The sequence below is a fragment of the Nanorana parkeri genome, unplaced genomic scaffold (genome assembly GCF_000935625.1).
Source record: "Nanorana parkeri isolate BGI_ZX_2015 unplaced genomic scaffold, ASM93562v1 scaffold51, whole genome shotgun sequence".
Lineage (NCBI taxonomy): Eukaryota > Metazoa > Chordata > Amphibia > Anura > Dicroglossidae > Nanorana > Nanorana parkeri.
This window is the reverse complement of record NW_017306319.1, coordinates 402,126-419,426: the sequence shown is the minus strand read 5'-3', so window position 1 is coordinate 419,426 and position 17,301 is coordinate 402,126. Positions and strand designations below refer to the sequence as shown.

Sequence of the window (17,301 nt, the reverse complement as noted above, 5' to 3'; positions counted from 1 at the left end):
AAGTGTTGGATGTCATGCATGTGTAGCCTCCATTTTCTCTGTCTCTTAGTCGCACCAGTGAGATATCCCACAAATTCTTTCTTTGTGACTCTGTTGCCTCCTGGGATACGACAACATGGGTATCCCAGGAGGCTGCAGGAGGACGCTGACATATCACACTTGCCTAGGTGAGGATCGAAAGAAGCAGCAACAAAATAAGTAAAAAAATAAATAAATAGAAGCGAGGAATGCTAAAGAAATTGATTATTGTGGAGTGGGGAGAATTTCAATAGAGCATATTTTTTAATTAGCTGGAAGGTCAACATTAAATCGCACATCTTTGTTCTGGCCAAGTCCAATGTTATTTATATTGAGCTGCAGCCATATGATTCTCTGGTTATTTGCTGCAGCAAAGTTGTGTGTGTGTCTATATAATACACAGAGCTCCAAGCATTTTACTTGTGTTTTCTTCCTGATAGCATCGCCCCTGTAAGTGCCCATGCAGCATTTGACAAGGCAGCTAATTATTTTGGAATGAAGATGGTACACATTCCCTTGGACAAGAAGACAATGAAAGTAGATGTGAAGGTAATTATCGTGTCTTTTGAGGTTATATTTTCTGCAATAATTGGAGATTTGAAAGTGAAATGCAATTATTTCAGCAGGCCAATTCATTTTGCTCACATTTCGAACACCATCTGTCTGTAAACATAAAGAGAACCATTCACAACACAGACATCCACTAAGCACATCTGTTAATTCCCTGGATCTGATTGATTGGTCCAGGCTCCTTGTTTACAATCCATTCAGACTGATTGGTCCAGGCTCTTAGTATACAGTTCATTCAGACTGACTGATCAAAGCGCTCGTTTACAGTTCATTCAGGTTGATTGGTCCAAGCTCTCGTTGGTAACATTCTTCTGTCCCTCGTTGTGCTTGCCTTCCTTGTAGAGAAGACAGACCGCTCTTGTATCACATATTGTGTTGTGGAGATGGTGCCGCCTCTTTGTTGAGCTATTGCATCCGTGCCACGATTTCACTTATTGCAACCAGATAATAAACTGATATGTAAAGTTACCTTGTGACCTGGAATATCATAATATATCATATCTTGTGGTCTTGCAATGCATTAAGTGTGCTTATGTTCTCTTTATTGTAACAGGCCATGAGAAGAGCAATTTCAAAGAACACAGCCATGTTGGTTTGTTCAACCCCACAGTTCCCTCATGGTGTTGTGGACCCTGTAGAAGAAGTCGCCAAGGTAAGAAAGACTTGTATTAGGACACGGAGTCAGCTTTCTACTTGCTAAAATTACTGCTTGGAGTTGTGTAAAACATTGCAGAGAATTCAAGACTTGCTACATCCTCTCTCACTGTAGTCTGCCTACTGCAATAGGTAATAAAAGTACATAGCAATCATTTCATGAATAAAAAGATCTCTGCTTCATTTAGCAAATGCCTTTTCTCTTCATAGCTGGCTCTGAAATACAATATCCCGTTTCATGTGGATGCCTGCTTGGGTGGTTTCCTCATTGTGTTTATGAAGAAAGCCGGCTTCCCCCTTCCACCATTTGACTTCAGAGTGAACGGAGTGACCAGCATCTCGGCGGATACCCACAAGGTAAACATGGGGAGGAATCGTTCTGCAATTATACAATATCAAATCTGTGTTATATGCTGATTGTACCATGCAGGCTTGTCTTTACTGTTCACAGTCACTCTGAACATATATTTAGATCTTCTGAGACACACTAATCTTAAAGTGAATCAAAACCTAAAAACAAAAAGGTTATATATACCAGCGTACCAGTCCTTGGATATGGTGACTGCATTAGCTTTAATTTTTAAGGGTTGTTCCTCTCTTTTCCCCTGGTAATCCTGTGAATAACACACTACCTGTACCTTGGTTGCTATGCTCACTCCACTGTATCTGTGGAGGTAGCCTTGGTTGTCACCCATCACACTTGCCTTCCTCTTTTAATCTTCATTACATGGGGTGCTTTTAGTTTAGTTTACAGGAAGTGAAAAGGATATAGCATTTTTGGAAGGATCAACAAACATTTTCTGTACTTGATGAAATGTTCTTGGTTTAAAAAAAAAGACCTAATGGGTCCATAAGGACTGGTAAGCTGCAATATGTAAAAACAAAAATCTTGGGTTTAGTTATCCTTTGGGTAAGCAGGGAAATGACAGTTCAGAAATTGTTGAAGCTCTTGAAGTGATAAACTCTCTTGTATTTTATTCCAGTACGGTTATGCACCAAAAGGCTCTTCTGTAATACTGTACAGCAGGAAGGACTACAGGCACTACCAGTACTTTGTAACATCAGACTGGCCGGGCGGCCTCTATGCCTCTCCCTCTATAGCTGGCTCTCGGCCTGGTGGTATAGTAGCTGCTTGCTGGGCCACAATGATGCACATGGGAGAAGATGGATATATTGAAGCCACTAAAAATATCATTACTGCTGCACGGTTCATCATAAAAGAGTATGTTTTATCTAGAAATATGATTTATTGCTTTAGCATGCATATATTTATCTTTTCTATCTGTATTCTGTTGGAGTGTCTGTAAATTCTGTACAGTAGAGAAAGACAGCTGAAATGTTACAGCATTGTGTGATGCATATAGAATTATGATAAGCTACAACATATTAAATGATACTGTGTGGTTAAAGTAGAAGTATAGACACATCTCTTCTAGTTGTAATGTAGGTATGATAGTTAGAAATCCTGTCAGTTAAAGCAGAACTCCAGCCTTACCCCTAGTCTTTCTTAGTTGTACAAGCTCCTTTCCTGAACTGAAAGTGCTTGCTTTATTTCTCTGCACACTGTTCAGCTTCTCGTTCTGAATTAGAAGCTGCAGTAAGTCTGAGCCTCATTTCCTGGTTGGAGGACATTCAGCATTATCTACAGGGCCGGATTTACTCTCTCTGCTGCCCCAAAGCCTGGTTCTTCAATGTGCCCCCCACCCCGACAAACCCCCCAGTGAAGAATAGCAACCAGATGGCAGGGGCAACAGGGTTGATTTTCTTTTTTTTTTGCTGTTTTAAATTTGTATTTATCTTATCGTCTATTTTTTTAAACATTTTTGTTTATCTTAATATTGTTTACTTTTTTATCACTTTATTTTTTTAATTTTTATTTACATTTTTTTAAAAATTTTCGCAATTTTTTTAAAAAAAATTTTCACCTTACTTTATTGCAGGGACTAACTTTATTGCTATCACACAGTAGCTAACACGCCCCTGTGTGATAGTATTTGGAGGTGACAGGTTCTATTTATTAATTTGGGTGGCGCATTGCGGGGGGGGTACAGACCAGCAAGCTGCATAGAAGTGATTTCGGCCAAAATCACTTGTACAAAAGGAGTGGCTGCTTCCCCGCTGTACATTTAGCTCTGCTTGCCTAAAGCAGGGCTAAATATAGAAAAAAAAACTACCCGCCCGGAACTGCATGTCCCGGCCGCCCTGAGGCTAGTCCCACCCCTTTCATTCATTGAGCTTCAGTTTTTTTTTTAATCATGAAGGATCAGCATCTTTATATGGGTGTTACCTAGGCGGTCTGCATGCAAATGTAGCCTGCCCACTGACATCCACCCATCAAGGTGTTTTGATTTTTGCATTACTCCTCTCAGGAGCCAGCTCGCTGCTTGAGGCAGGGGGGTATGATGTTTTCAGGAAGCTATGTACAGCACCCTGCAGGCTCCTTCCACCAGCCATGCTCTGTTTGCATTGCAAAGAGAAGAGCAGAGACTCTGTGATGACATTACTGGGTCTAAAATAATGCATGCAATGAAAATGGAAAGGTTTTATTTAATAAGACCTGTCTCCCTGAGGAAGTGACCCTGCATGGTCCCAAAACATTGGCTGTATAACCTGTGCGACATTATGTAAATAAAGTCACTTCTTGATCTTCTGATGCTTATATGGAGTGCTGGTGACCTTTCTTCCTTGGATCCATAATATGTGGAGCCTCTGATGTCGGGCAGATTGTTTTCTGCATAAATCCAAGAGGTAGGTCACATGACTTTGACAGATCATGTGACTGGGCCTCCTCCCACCACTCAGGGCTTTAGCAGTCCAAAGCAAGCAAAGCATAATGCAGATTTTTAAGGCACCTCAATGTTCTTTTATAAAGATGGCTTTTTTTTCAAGCCACAGTAAAAGCCTTCCTCTGCTCTATAAATGGGCCCCTAAATGTAACTGTTAAACGGTCAGTTTTTTATTTGTTCGTTAAAAGTATTGCCCTTTGTGTAAAAGAACTGTGTAAGTGATTTGCATAAATGTTCTTGCAGTTCTTGGCTATTTCTATGTAGAAAGCTTATTTGCGTCTCTTGGCTAACTTGCTATTGGTGGTGGATCTTGAGTGTGTTTTTGTAGGTGATCTTCACTGGTGGGGGTCAATATTTAACAAATTTTTGCTTTTATCTTTAAAGGTTGCAAAACGTCAAGGAAATCTTTATTTTTGGGAATCCAGAGGTGTCTGTTATTGCACTGGGTTCAAATGTTTTTGACATTTACCGCTTGTCTAACTCTTTGACAGCTAAGGGCTGGAACTTGAATACTCTTCAATTTCCATCTAGGTAAGTACATTTTTAAAAGCTGTGTTTGTGTGTGTGTGTATATATATAAATATATATATATTGTAAGAAAGTCACTGGTCTGTGATCAGTATTGGCAATAAATGCGGCTTTATTGCATTTAACATAAAAAGTTTATTTTTATCAACGGGTACGTTTTCCCTTTTTAAACAAACGAATTCCAGCAGAAACTCAAGAGTAACGTAAATAAAAAGACCTACTCCACCTTAGGAGGCTAACTAACTGTAGTGTCCCTCACTACGTCCTACTGGAGCGGCTGTTCCAGCTTCCAGTATAAATTAACATGTTCAATACATACAGTTTTTAGCCAGACCTTATTCCACAGATATTCAGACGCTCTCCAGTCTGTATGCATCCATCCAGTCCAGCATGGGTCTCTCTCTGAGCTCTTTCTCCCCCTTAGTCACCATCAGGTGCAGGCTAATTAATAGAGAGAAGGTGTACCTGTTGGGGCAAGGCTTAACTCCTTCCCAGCCAGGGAAAGTTGCCCTTTTCAACCTCTTGCTGACATACACAGAGTCGTATACCCTGTCACAATATATACGTGTGTGTGTATGTATATATGTATATATATACATATATTTGTATCACTTACATTCTCAACACATATACTTCTATCATACCTACATCATTCGGCTTCCTGCTCATATGCTTAGTCCTGAATTCCACTATTTGAGACTCTGAGCGTTATTGCCACCACTGTAAGAGGCAATCTATTGGATTCCTTACCTGCTGTGTTGAAATAGACTATACAGTTCGATCATAACTTTGATGTAGTAAATAAAAAAATTCTGAAAATGAAAACCTTTCTGTAGATAAGGTCGTCATGCCCCTAATAGTCATACATGTGGGAGAATTGTTTTAAAAAATGAGAACGCCATTCCTCTCCTCAGCATACCCATTTTTGAGCAGACCAGTAATAAAAAAATAAATCTGCTGCTAAAGCCCAGTAGTAGCTTTCCTTCCTGTACTTCATATGTCAGTTCTATTGATTCCTTGATGGGGTGGTTACAGACATCAGCATAGTTCCTACTGATTCCTAATATTATTGCAAACTTCTAGCCAGTCTAAACCTGGCCATACACAGTTCTGTTTTATTTTTTTCGTTCAACCCACAGGCTAAACGGAAAAAAAATAACAGATTCCTCCATTAATACTTACAAGCGTTGATCGAGGAATCTCCGCTGTTTCCTTTGTATTCTGACAGCGGACGATGGCCGCGTGTGTTTGTGTGGTCTAATTTTTAAGAGTACCTGTACCCCTGTATGTTATGGTCTCTGAGGAAGGTATCTAAATGCTTTTTGAATGATTCAATATTCTTTGCAGATACCACTGCTTGTGGTAGTGAGTTCCAGACTTTACCCGCTCTAACTGAAAAGAATCCCCTACGCCCCTTGTGATTAAATCTTTTCTCCACCAATTTTAGGTGGTGGCCTCTAGTCTTTGTTGGGGAGTTTACTGTACAAAGTTTATTGCTGATGTTGCCATCACCACTAAACATTTTGTACATCAAAGTCATGTCCCCTTATAATCGCCTCACTTCTAGCTTGAACAAGTTTAAATTTAACAACCGTGTCTCATAGCTTTGCTCCTCCAGCCCCTTAATTAGTTGTGTTGCCCTATTGATTCAGCTAGAAAGTAATTGCTTGGCCCCAAACCCCCTTGCTTCCCACAGCTTATTATTGACCCATCATTGTAATTGGTGGCTTCACTGATTAGATGAAAGGCAGCTGTAGGAGACCGGTAATGACTTCCTAGATTAAGTCAGCATTTGTATATTAGAGTCCCCCCCCCAAGTTTTGGGTCTTCCAAGAAGATCCATAAAACTGAGACTTAGAACATACACGTGGAGGTGCCTGATATACCATTCCAGTGCCAGGTCTGTAGGATAGTCCAGACCACCGGTATACCCTAAAGCAGAATGGCCACACGTACCTTATTCTGGATGTCTGATTCAGGAGTTTTCTTAATTATTATTATTAACAGCCCTTGAAGCTTTAGAAACAACATTTTAATGTGTTTACAGCAAATTCTGCCTTTAGAAGCCATAGACAGGCTTATTTTCAGACTAGTTCTTTTTACAAGGAAACGTTTAACTACAAAAAGAGGGACAGTCACCCATAGGAACCAAAATCTCTATACTAGCAATGTGTGTGGACTGATTAGTTATACAAGTACCCCTATGCCTTAATTACTTAACCATAAGTTTTAAGAGTTTAAAGCTATAGTAATAATGGAAGTTGCTTCTTGGATGTCACTACTGCACCATGTAGTTGGCCTTACTGAACAAATTCTATGGGTGACTTCCATGTTTGAGTGCAATTAAGCAGTATTTCAGATTGCTGATCCCGCTGTGATAGTCTTCTTCTTTTTTTATGACAGCATTCATATATGTCTTACACTGCTGCACACAAAACCTGGAGTTGCACAACTTTTTGTAACGGACGTTAAGGAATCTGTGTCGGTGATCATGGAAGATCCTGGAGCCAAAACCACTGGAGTGGTAACTATTGTTTTATTAACTATATTAGACTTTACTTATAAGTACAACATTAGACATATAATACAGGTATGTAGTGTTTTCCTGCTTGACATTGAGGATAAACTGTAACCAATGCCCTCTTTATTATGATTTACATTGCATAAGTGCAGCTGGCTTTCAGTGTTAAGCAGAGAAAATATATTGCATTTTTTTTTTTCAACTATGTTTCTGTCTCTAAATCTGTCCAGAACTGAAATGTATATTTTGTGGGAAGTTTGGGGTGGATTAAATTACTGTACTCAAAAAATATTGGCAGCAGGATCTCCCGTTGGAGTTTATGTCTCTGGCTTTTTATTAGGGATGCAGCGATACTGAGTATTTAGGCGAGTACTAGTACTCGCCCAAATGCTCCGATACTTACCTCCGATACCGGAACTTCCAGTCAGAGGGAGATCTCCCTCTGACCGACAGCGCCGAGGGAGCATGGAGCTGGCTTCCTTTCCAATCAGGAAGCTGGCCGGTAGGTTAGGACCTGACTCCCGGCTTCCTGATTGGCTAGGAAGTTGGCTCCACTTGTTGCTAGGCAGCCCGGCTTCCTAACCAATCAGGAAGCCGGGTGGCACGTAATGACCAGCCTCCCGGGTTTCTGATTGGTCAGGAAGCCAGGTTACCTAGAAACAAGTGAAACCAGCTTCCTAACCAATCAGAAAGCCGGGAGACTGGTAATGATGTGCCGCCCAGCTTCCTGAATGGCTAAAAAGCCAGCTTCACTTGTTGGTAGGCAGCCTGGCTTCCTGACTAATTGGGAAGCTGCACGGCACCTCATGACTCGCCAGCCAGCTTCCTGATTGGTCAGGCAGGTGAAGCCTTTGTTCTTTCGCTAGAACACAGGTGACGGGTTATGATCTGCCGTCTGACTTCCTGATAATTGGGGTACAAGGCGTACTCGGTATTGGCGAGAACCGAAAAAATAAAATCAGTACTCGATAATCAAAAACCGGTGCATCCCTACTTTCTATGAAGGGCGCTATGATTGCGTCACATTCTTGCTGCTAGATTCTCCATTCATTCATTTGTCATTCTGGAGAAGTCAGCAGGATAGTGACACCATAACTTTAGCTGCAAAGGCAGTGATGGCAAAGACAGAGCCTGAAAATCTGACATGCATTGTGTAATCCCCCAAATGTAAGCAATGTGGGTCTATTACTGCAAGAATCACCGACATGGGCATATCACTTTTTGCTTGGACTTTAAGTCCTGTTTAAGTTTTGGTCCACCCTGTTCATAGTGCACACAACTTGTTGTTGGAGTGTAAGGTGTGATATTTCTGTTGCTGTTTTAAGGAATTGCTGGGCACATCAGAGAAAATACTGAAAAGCATAAGACACTTAACCAGGTGTGTCCCATAAATTGTTTTACCCTCTAGTTTACTTAAAGCCCCCTTTCTTGTCCCCCAAACAAAGCAAGACTTGACACACATTGCAGCTTGGGTGAGGATTAGTAAAATAGACAGGCAGGGCTTAAAGGGCCTCTGTCAAAGTCAGTGCCCATCTTCCCTATCCTTTTCTTGGCAGCGCATTCTCTCTTACTAGACGATTTTTAAGTACTATTGAAATTGAATATTCCGCATAACTGTGCAAGCAATAATCTCAAGGTGAATACAGTACAGTGACATTGGTATGTAGTTGAGAGCTATTTTTCAATTTCCAAAGTAAGCCGTTTTAGGCTTAAAGTGTTTTTAGGTTTTACATTTTACCTAGAAATATTTACTCATCTGTTGTATTTTCACGTGCTTGAGCTTGCATTAATATTTGCTTGTATTTTGTTTTATAGGGGGCCATATATGGGATGGCACAAACAATACCTGACAGATCTATGGTGACCGAGATCTCCAAAGCCTTCCTCGACTGCCTGTATCTCACTGAAATGCCTTCCAGTGCCAAACAGATAAACGGTTCACCTGGGCACCACTGATCACAACTACCTGTGGGCGGTACTCTCCAAAATGGTTCGACGGAGCCAGGGCAGCAGGGTGGCACATAGACTGCTTTTTATTACATTTACTTTTGTAGCCTTTTAAGGAACAGGTATTTTTTGATGATCATTTTTGTATGCCCAGTGTGCAAGGTACTTGTTCTCAATTTTTTCCTGATTCAGGGTAAACACACATAATTTATTTGGAGAAAAAGTGCTATGTAATAACTGTAGAAATTCAGCATTGCACATTTTCCTTGTACGAGTGCATCTTTGCTCTGCTACGGTGTACAAATCTGACATACTTCTGTTTGTCATTGTGCTGATCGACAAACCACGCTGTCATACTTGTTATGTACTGTTTAACTTTTTTTTACACTTGCTGAATCACTGCATTAGGTTGATGGTAGACTCTGTCTGAGTTAAAGTTTAAATGCACTTTTAGACAAATTGTTCTTATTCTTTTTGAACCCTTCTCCTGTCCTAAATGATCTCACCCTCTGTAGATCTAAGTATACCGAGATCCAAGGGCTGCTGCTCGTTGACATCCACCGCTGTAAGTCTCCCTCTCCTGGCTGCGTTTGTCTCACGGCCAGGAGATGGCCCCTTACAAGTCTATGGGGCTGTAATGTTCAGGTGCTGCCAGCAGAGGGAGCATTGTGGCACTGCAATGTAAACAATAGAGGAACGGTGCCTATTGGATCTGAGTAAGTACGAATCTGTAGAGAGGTAGGGCGGGATTGTTTAGGTCAGGAGTTGGGGACAGAAAGGATATGTGCACTTTGTTTTAAAGTGCACTTATCCTTTAAAGTTGATCTAAATCTCGTATAAGCTCTAATCTGTTAGGTAATTTAAAAAGTTGTTTTTAATCTTTTTAAATCTTCAGCTTCCATTAACATTAAACCTGGTGATCCTTCCATGAAGATCTTTGTTCAGGCTCTTCCTGGTAGTGGAAGACAGTGGTCTGCTCCTGTCTCCCATTTGCTCTTCTGCATAATCACCCTCTCACGTGGGCTTCTAGGAAAGACTATAAGTGGCTGCATTGACGCTTTTTGCACAGACATGGCCCACCATTGTCACCATCAGGAAGATCATCCATACTGATGCTGTGTAGCCGATTTTGGAGCTTATGCATGCGGTCAGGAAGTGGCTAAAAAAGGCTGAAGGAGATCAGAAGAACTGAGATGCAATAAAATATGGGAAATAGTATTATCTAGTGTTCATGTCCTAAAGTAGTGTCTTCGTACTATCTAAAAGAGAAAAGAAAATAGCAATTGTTTATTGTAAACAGTGCCATGCAGTTTGGGTTTCGATCTAGTTTATAAAAGCTGGTGCTTAAAGTGTATTTCCAACGTTGCAGCCAAATTGTGATAATGCTTCTTTATATTTATTACATATTCACATAGCATAACTCCAAAACTGCTTAGCTTTCCTAGCCTTCCCCTTTAATGTTAAGGAGGTGGCCAGGGAGTTATGTTGACCAAAATGACCCCTGTCTGTACTTTTACTGATTCCATTATTGGTTGTAAATTAGATGTGCAGGATTGTCTGTTCTGACAATGGGCTAAAGATCTCAAGGCTTGGATGGCACATTGTATATTAATGGACTTTGAAACCAGTCTGTCTCTAAATCTGTTATTCTGAACAATACAAGCTGCCTCTAGAACTCTTTGTATAATGTTGCACCAAACAGCTATTAGAAGCATATGAAAATATATATATATATTCCTAATTATTTTAGGTATGCTGTGCAAATTGGAACACATAAACATATAGCGGGGGCTCTGAAATTTGGCTGTAAAGGTGGAAAAACACTTTACAATATAAGAAATGTTATAGTGTAATTCCCAGTATGCTGTTATAATTGTGCTGGGAAAGATACAACCCAAAAAATATTCTACATCAGCTTCTTAGCAGATTGTTAACATTTGCAGTGCTATCCGGTTCTGTTATTCAGAAAGGAAAAGTGTGTGTGATGTGCCACAGAGCTCACACACACATCATCCTGATGAAAACCTTTTTAATTGTCAAATGCAATTCTCAAAGTTCCTGTCTAACATCGGCCTCAGACCCTTCTTACAATGGGATGAAGATCCAAGATATTCACGGCTGCAGTCCTGGACTGACTTTGACTGCTTTCACTGGCTATCAGCCAACCTCTGTTCTTCTCTGTGATAAATGGAGGTTCAAGCAGGAAAAGCTGGATACCAGAAAAGGTCTACCCATCTGCTGACACAATGCAGCTCTATGACATTCGATGCACTTGGCAGGAATCCCCATTCATCATAAATAAAAATGGAGGTCTGCTGAGAGCTGAAGATGGTTGTCAATGTCAGCCCTGGACTGCTGGTGTTAAGATCTTTGAGCTTCTTGCCTTGTAAAAGACACTTAATAAGAGGAAGCCATGTTTATTATAATTTCTCATCTTATTTTAATCAGGTTCTTAAATCTGTTGAATAATATTAACATGTTCCAGTATTCGGGGAAGCCTAAAATGTGTAACCTTTCACTTCTGTTATACCGTAGTGATCAGGGTATTTATATATGGATATTCTGTGTGCTTTATTTACAAAAAAAGTTATTTCTAGCTGTAGTAGCTTTTATTACAGGAATAAAGTCATAATGGAGATAACATTCATATATTTCTTCAGGTAACTAGAATTCTTGTTATCAAATACAAGTTTTTAAATACTGGGGAAAATGTAGCAGTCCACCCACATGAGAGGTCATAGAATGGGTGGATAATGGTGCTTTAAGTCACTCGCAAGCTTATTATGTACAGGAATGGTAGTAGAGGAATATTCTTGCAAGGATTCCTGCCTCTGCCCTCGCAAGGCGTTTCACTCTTCCTGCTGCAGCCGAGGGATGATCACTCCATTGGCGTTCTCTATGAGTTAGGGCACATGAGGTATCACTTATATGGCTACACCAGAGAATGATACTGGAAAGAAAGTACAGCAATCACACTGACAGAGAAAAATAGAAAGCCTGCGAATCAGCCCTCGGACAGTTACCCAGAACGGATTGAAAACAACACTGACCCTTATTATTTGCCATTTCTAAGACTCAGTCCTTTAACTTACAGTTTAGTTTCTGTCTGAATGGGAACAATGAAGCTTCTTCCTCTAAATAAACAAAATATGTTTCAATTTGTTCAATACAGGGTGATGAATATAATGGTATTAAAGTGGCATTCCAGAAATAGTCACATTTCAGCTGCCCCAGTGCCGGTAATATGCATCTTCACGTATAGCATATGGCTGCTTTAGCAGGAGATGTGTGACAATGCTTAACTTGCCTGATAATACTCATTATCTATCACAATCTTGTCCCAAAATATGCTGGACCCTGTATCCAAGCCCTCATTCCCCCAGTGCCTGAAAGATGACTGTTAGATCTGGTCTGTATTCAAGTCATACACTGCAGGTTGGCTGTTGTCCGTCATTTCTGCTGTCTGCATCCTCTCATCTAAAAGATAACTGCAGTTGCAGATGAAAAGTCACTGTCCTAACATGTAATATGGGATTAGGGCATGAAACATAAATGCTAGTTCAGGACTGGCTTGTTTTGGGGGGGGTTCTTTTTTTTGGTAAACCAGCAAGTGGCTTTGGTCTCCTTACCCCTCTCCTCCAGAATGCACTTATGATATTGGGAGAGAAGAATGCACAACACATCATGGACCTCTTGTTGCTGTATCTAGCTGCATACTAGGATCTGGCAACAGTGAGGAGCCCTAAGCCGCTTCCTAGTTGCGAAGGCTATAGGCGCTGCTGGCTATCTAGTTTTATACTGGAATTTATGCTTTATGAGCTATCGCTGTACACACCTTACGTGAAAATATACCAAAAATTGTTGCTTGAATGCAGTTATCCTTTAACTGACCCATTGCAGACATTCCCACTTCATTCTTGATTTGGTCTCCTGTTCATTGACAAAATGACAGCTGAAATGACCAGTCTGTAACCTGTTATTAGTATCATTTATACCATATTGCCTTTTTTGTGTGCCTACGTCTAGCGCTAGAAATTTACACAAAGTGTTTTTACTTTCTGTAAAGGAATAGAAAACCTTACCAGTCTTAAATGACGTCAGCTAGCAGTTTTCTCTGCTTTCCTCAGTGTGCTGGTTTAGATCAGTTGAGGTGAAGCTGACCCAGCAATACTTCTGATCACTCAGGGCCTGACCTTTTTAAGACTTGTTTGCCCCTTCACTTTAAGTTGTTGAGCTATATTATCACCCTGGGGTAGATGGACTGACGCCATGGATGTTTTTGAAGAGTGAGAACACTGGCGTCCCAAGAAAGAAATCCACATTTGTTTGTGTAGAGAGTAAGAAACCCCTGCAATGCATGCTAATGTCTAAATTCAATAACTTAGTGTCCCATAATGCCTATAATAACCACTTTCACACTAAAGTATTTACTCCTGCCTGCTGGAAGTACCATCAATGTGCACATTGTTCTAGGCACTGTTCATTTGTTAGTTTATCAGAATTAGATACAGGCATGCATTGAAACTGCATAGCTACCCCCTAAGTAGCTATATGTAAGTGCACTTAGTATTCTTCTAGGCGAAGTTCAATGTTTTACCATGAGATAACGGTTTTCTTCTCTGACTTTTTTTGATAGGTTCTTTGAATTCATATTTCTTTTGACCGACTTATCTAATATAGTTTTGTTTACCCAGTCACTGTGAATGCTCAACAATCTAACCTAGTTTGACTGTTTGTCCTCGGGTACATAACATGACATTTGTTGATGAGCAATGTTTTATTTTGTTTATAGCAAATAAAAATGATGTCTGAAAGCCCAACTGTAACCAAAATGTTTAGTTTTGAATGGAGTGGAGATGGGTTGGGACATTCATGTGTGGTCACCAGGACAGTTACACAGAGAAAGTAGAGTAGGGAACATTAAGAACTTATTTAAGTGTCCTTTCTTGCTGTTGGAGAGGTACTTGTAATCACTTGTATGTTGACTGAGGGAGGAAGTGAGGTTTTTACTGCTTTCCAAGTCTCCACTGGAGATTTCTCCTGACTGAGGTTTTAGCCCAGCCATTCTCAACCTGGGTTCCTCCAAAGGCTGCTTGGGGTTCCTTGAACTGTGGCTGGTTGATCTCCCATTTGATGGTGCCTGCATAGTTCCAAGGCCAATTCCACTTGGCAGGGTCAGCTGCATGACCCCAATGATCATTTTAGCTGCCTGTAAGGGTAGCATTCTTACAACCACTGGCCACCAGTGTAGGGGACATGTTTCACACTGACCCCCCCACCCCCAATGAATTGGTTTTAGCAGGGGTTCCCTAAGACCTAAGCAATATTTCAAGGGTTCCTCTGGGGAAAAAGGTTGTGGACGGCTATTCTAGCCTTTCCCCACTCTGTCTAAAACTAAACAAAAGATAAAAGTTGTGGCAGTAGTTGGGATCTATATAGATAATGCTTTCAACAATGATATGCATAATTCATTAAAAATAATAATTGAATTTAAAAAAATGAGCTCCTTCATGCAACGGTCAGACATTGTATGGAGTAACACAACTGCAAGGGATAACAGGCACAAATAGTTGAATACAAGTGAAGATGGACATGTTGAAAATTTGGGGCATTTTAATATTCCTATTTTGTGACTGCAGTGATCATGTGACCTGTATTGAATACAGCTACGGTATGTGCATTATGAATGGAAGGGTCTGATTCTCACTAAGTGAATGTTCCTGGCTGTATGGTTATCCTCAGATGCACATTGCTTCCATACATGGGTGTGTTTTTCCACATATATCTCCCTACCACCTCAGCTAATAGATGTGGCCAGCGGTTCATAACTTCTCTTCATGGATGAAAGTCCACTAAGGTTATGCTGGCTAGGATGAAAGGGGATCATTTGTACTACAAGTCTATCTTTTATTCGTTCTGTATGTCAGATGTTTTATTATTTTTTTTTAATGGATTGGTTGTGTTACCTTTACAATTGTCTGAAGATGAATTAGAGTTTCTATATATTGTAGGCTTGTATTGTTTTGAGCTAAACAGACACAGAGATAGGCAACTTTGGCAGTCCAGCTGTGGTGACACTATAAATCACATCATGCATATGGGAGACATGCCTGTGCAGAGTCTTGCAATGCCTTTATGAGACTTGTATTTCCAGAAAAGCTGGAGTACCAAGGTTGCCTAACCCTGCTGTAATGGATGTCTACAACTGAATGTGAGGGATATTTGTTTCTTTAGAAAGTGCCATGTCAGAGATAATTATGTCTGCAGCACAAACTAAACCTAACTGTCTGTGCACTTGTACTGTTAACTAGTCACATGTTCATGTAGTGGCACTTTGGACAACAGTCATGTCTAGTCTTATCCTTGCCCAAGACCATGTTCATTATGGAGTCAATAAAACTGAACTAAAAAAAAATTAAGTGCCTTGTATCACCTTGTAGGTGGCTGATAATTGTATTGTAATGTGATCCTTGAATAAAATTACTACTTTTCAGTCGTGACTTTTTTCTTTTGTCTGTAAAATGAGTGAGTTCTGTACAGGTAATGTGGGAAGTGTTTGCACAGGAAGGCAGCACTGTAGATTGGAGCAGTGTATGGGGGACCTGAGAGAGAGGTCCGACTCTACCTTGTACTAAAGGAATGAGGTGTTTTAACCTTTACTGCAACACTTACCAGTGTAACTAAAAAGTATATCTGAACAATGCCTGCATCCAATCAGATTGTTCAGGTATTTTAACAACCAGCGTGACCCGACTAGCAAGATACTGAAGCTTGGCCCAATGGGAGATTCCTCCATCCACACAGTTTAGCATAGGTATATAGACATCTGCAAATTATCTATATGGCCAGCTTCAGTATAAGTGTCCTAGATACATAACTATACAAGTAGCCAAAGAGGGATCAGGATGTTTATAAACCCTGTTGCAGGCTTATGTTTTTAAACCTGCTATATGTAAGTAGTAAAGTTCCAAAATGCCGGACTCCACGGGATCTTTTACCATAAAATAAAAGTCTTTATTCATGGAGCAAAACACACACTGTTCAAAAACTCCCCTCATTGATCCTCAACCCCGTTAACCTCTGGATCCTGTGGAGTGTGGCATTTTTGAACTTTTATTGTTTGAAATGGAGATGCACCTGGGACACAGACTAGGTGAGGAGCCGAATTCAGAATGTGAGCGATGACTATATAGCTAGTAGTAGTTGCTCACATTCTACTGAATATGTTCTGTAATGTTAAAGATGTTTTGTAGCTTATCCAAGCCACTTTAGTTCTGATTGTCGGGAAAATACCCCAGTATTTATATCTAGACAGGAAGCACAGACACCTTAATCCAATCAGCAGGGAAAGGCACATATTATTGACCAAGAACATGGTGAGAGGTATGGAAGTTCTGGAAGCACCCTGCTATAGTTACACAATCCCATCCTTTGTGTCTGGGTATCTGTATAGATGTTAAACCTTTGATTCACATGGAGGAAGGTGTAAATTGTCAAAATGTTGGGGTGAAGATGTTAAAATGGCATTCTATATGGAAGAGAGATGGGATGTAAGGCCACCACCCTGGTACAAGGATGGTTGTTTGAAATAATGGCCTCTTTCACACCTCATGTGAACGTTGTCCACTCTGTCCAAAATGTACACTTACTGTGTTCAGATTAAAGTCCTTTTTCCTGAAGGCGTGGGAAAACTGTGGAGTCTTGAATTAGCATTCCTATGTTTGGTCATTTGCTTGTTGAGAGGTTGCTTCGTCTCCCTGCTGTACTGGTCTTTGCATTCCTTACTGCACTCCATATACCAAGTTACTTCACTTGTGTTTGGGAGTCGGGTCTTTTGGTTTGTACAGGTGAAACTCGAATAATTAGAATATCGTGCAAAGTTCATTTATTTCACTAATGCAACTTAAAAGGTGAAACTAATATATGAGATAGACTCATTACATGCAAAGCAAGATAATTCAAGCCGTGATTTGTCATAATTGTGATGATTATGGCTTACAGCTCATGAAAACCCCAAGAACCCCAAATCCACAACCTCAAAAAAGTAGATTACATGCAATCAATAAAACAAGGATTGTACATAGAACAATATCGGACCTCTGAAAAGTACAAGCATGCATATGTACTCAGTACTTGGTTTGGGCCCCTTTTGCAGCACTTACTGCAATTACTTTTGCACGATATTCTAATTATTCGAGTTTCACCTGTACATGCTCCTGTTTCAGTGTATTGATGGGCTTGAAAGACAAAGGGATGCACCAATGCCGATATTAGTAC

The 17,301-nt window shown here is 40.4% G+C and overlaps 1 protein-coding gene across 1 annotated transcript in view; it reads left to right on the top strand.

Annotated features, from left to right (window-relative positions):
* Positions 1 to 9,247, top strand: part of SGPL1 (sphingosine-1-phosphate lyase 1) — a 51,663-nt gene extending 42,416 nt beyond the window's left edge. The window contains exons 8-14 of the mRNA XM_018574928.1: positions 459 to 567; positions 1,142 to 1,240; positions 1,453 to 1,599; positions 2,226 to 2,464; positions 4,413 to 4,559; positions 6,960 to 7,080; positions 8,893 to 9,247. Of these exons, the coding sequence (XP_018430430.1) occupies positions 459 to 567; positions 1,142 to 1,240; positions 1,453 to 1,599; positions 2,226 to 2,464; positions 4,413 to 4,559; positions 6,960 to 7,080; positions 8,893 to 9,033 (1,003 nt within the window). The 3' untranslated portion in view covers positions 9,034 to 9,247. The remainder of the gene's footprint in view (positions 1 to 458; positions 568 to 1,141; positions 1,241 to 1,452; positions 1,600 to 2,225; positions 2,465 to 4,412; positions 4,560 to 6,959; positions 7,081 to 8,892) is intronic.
* Positions 9,248 to 17,301: the final 8,054 nt, after the last annotated feature.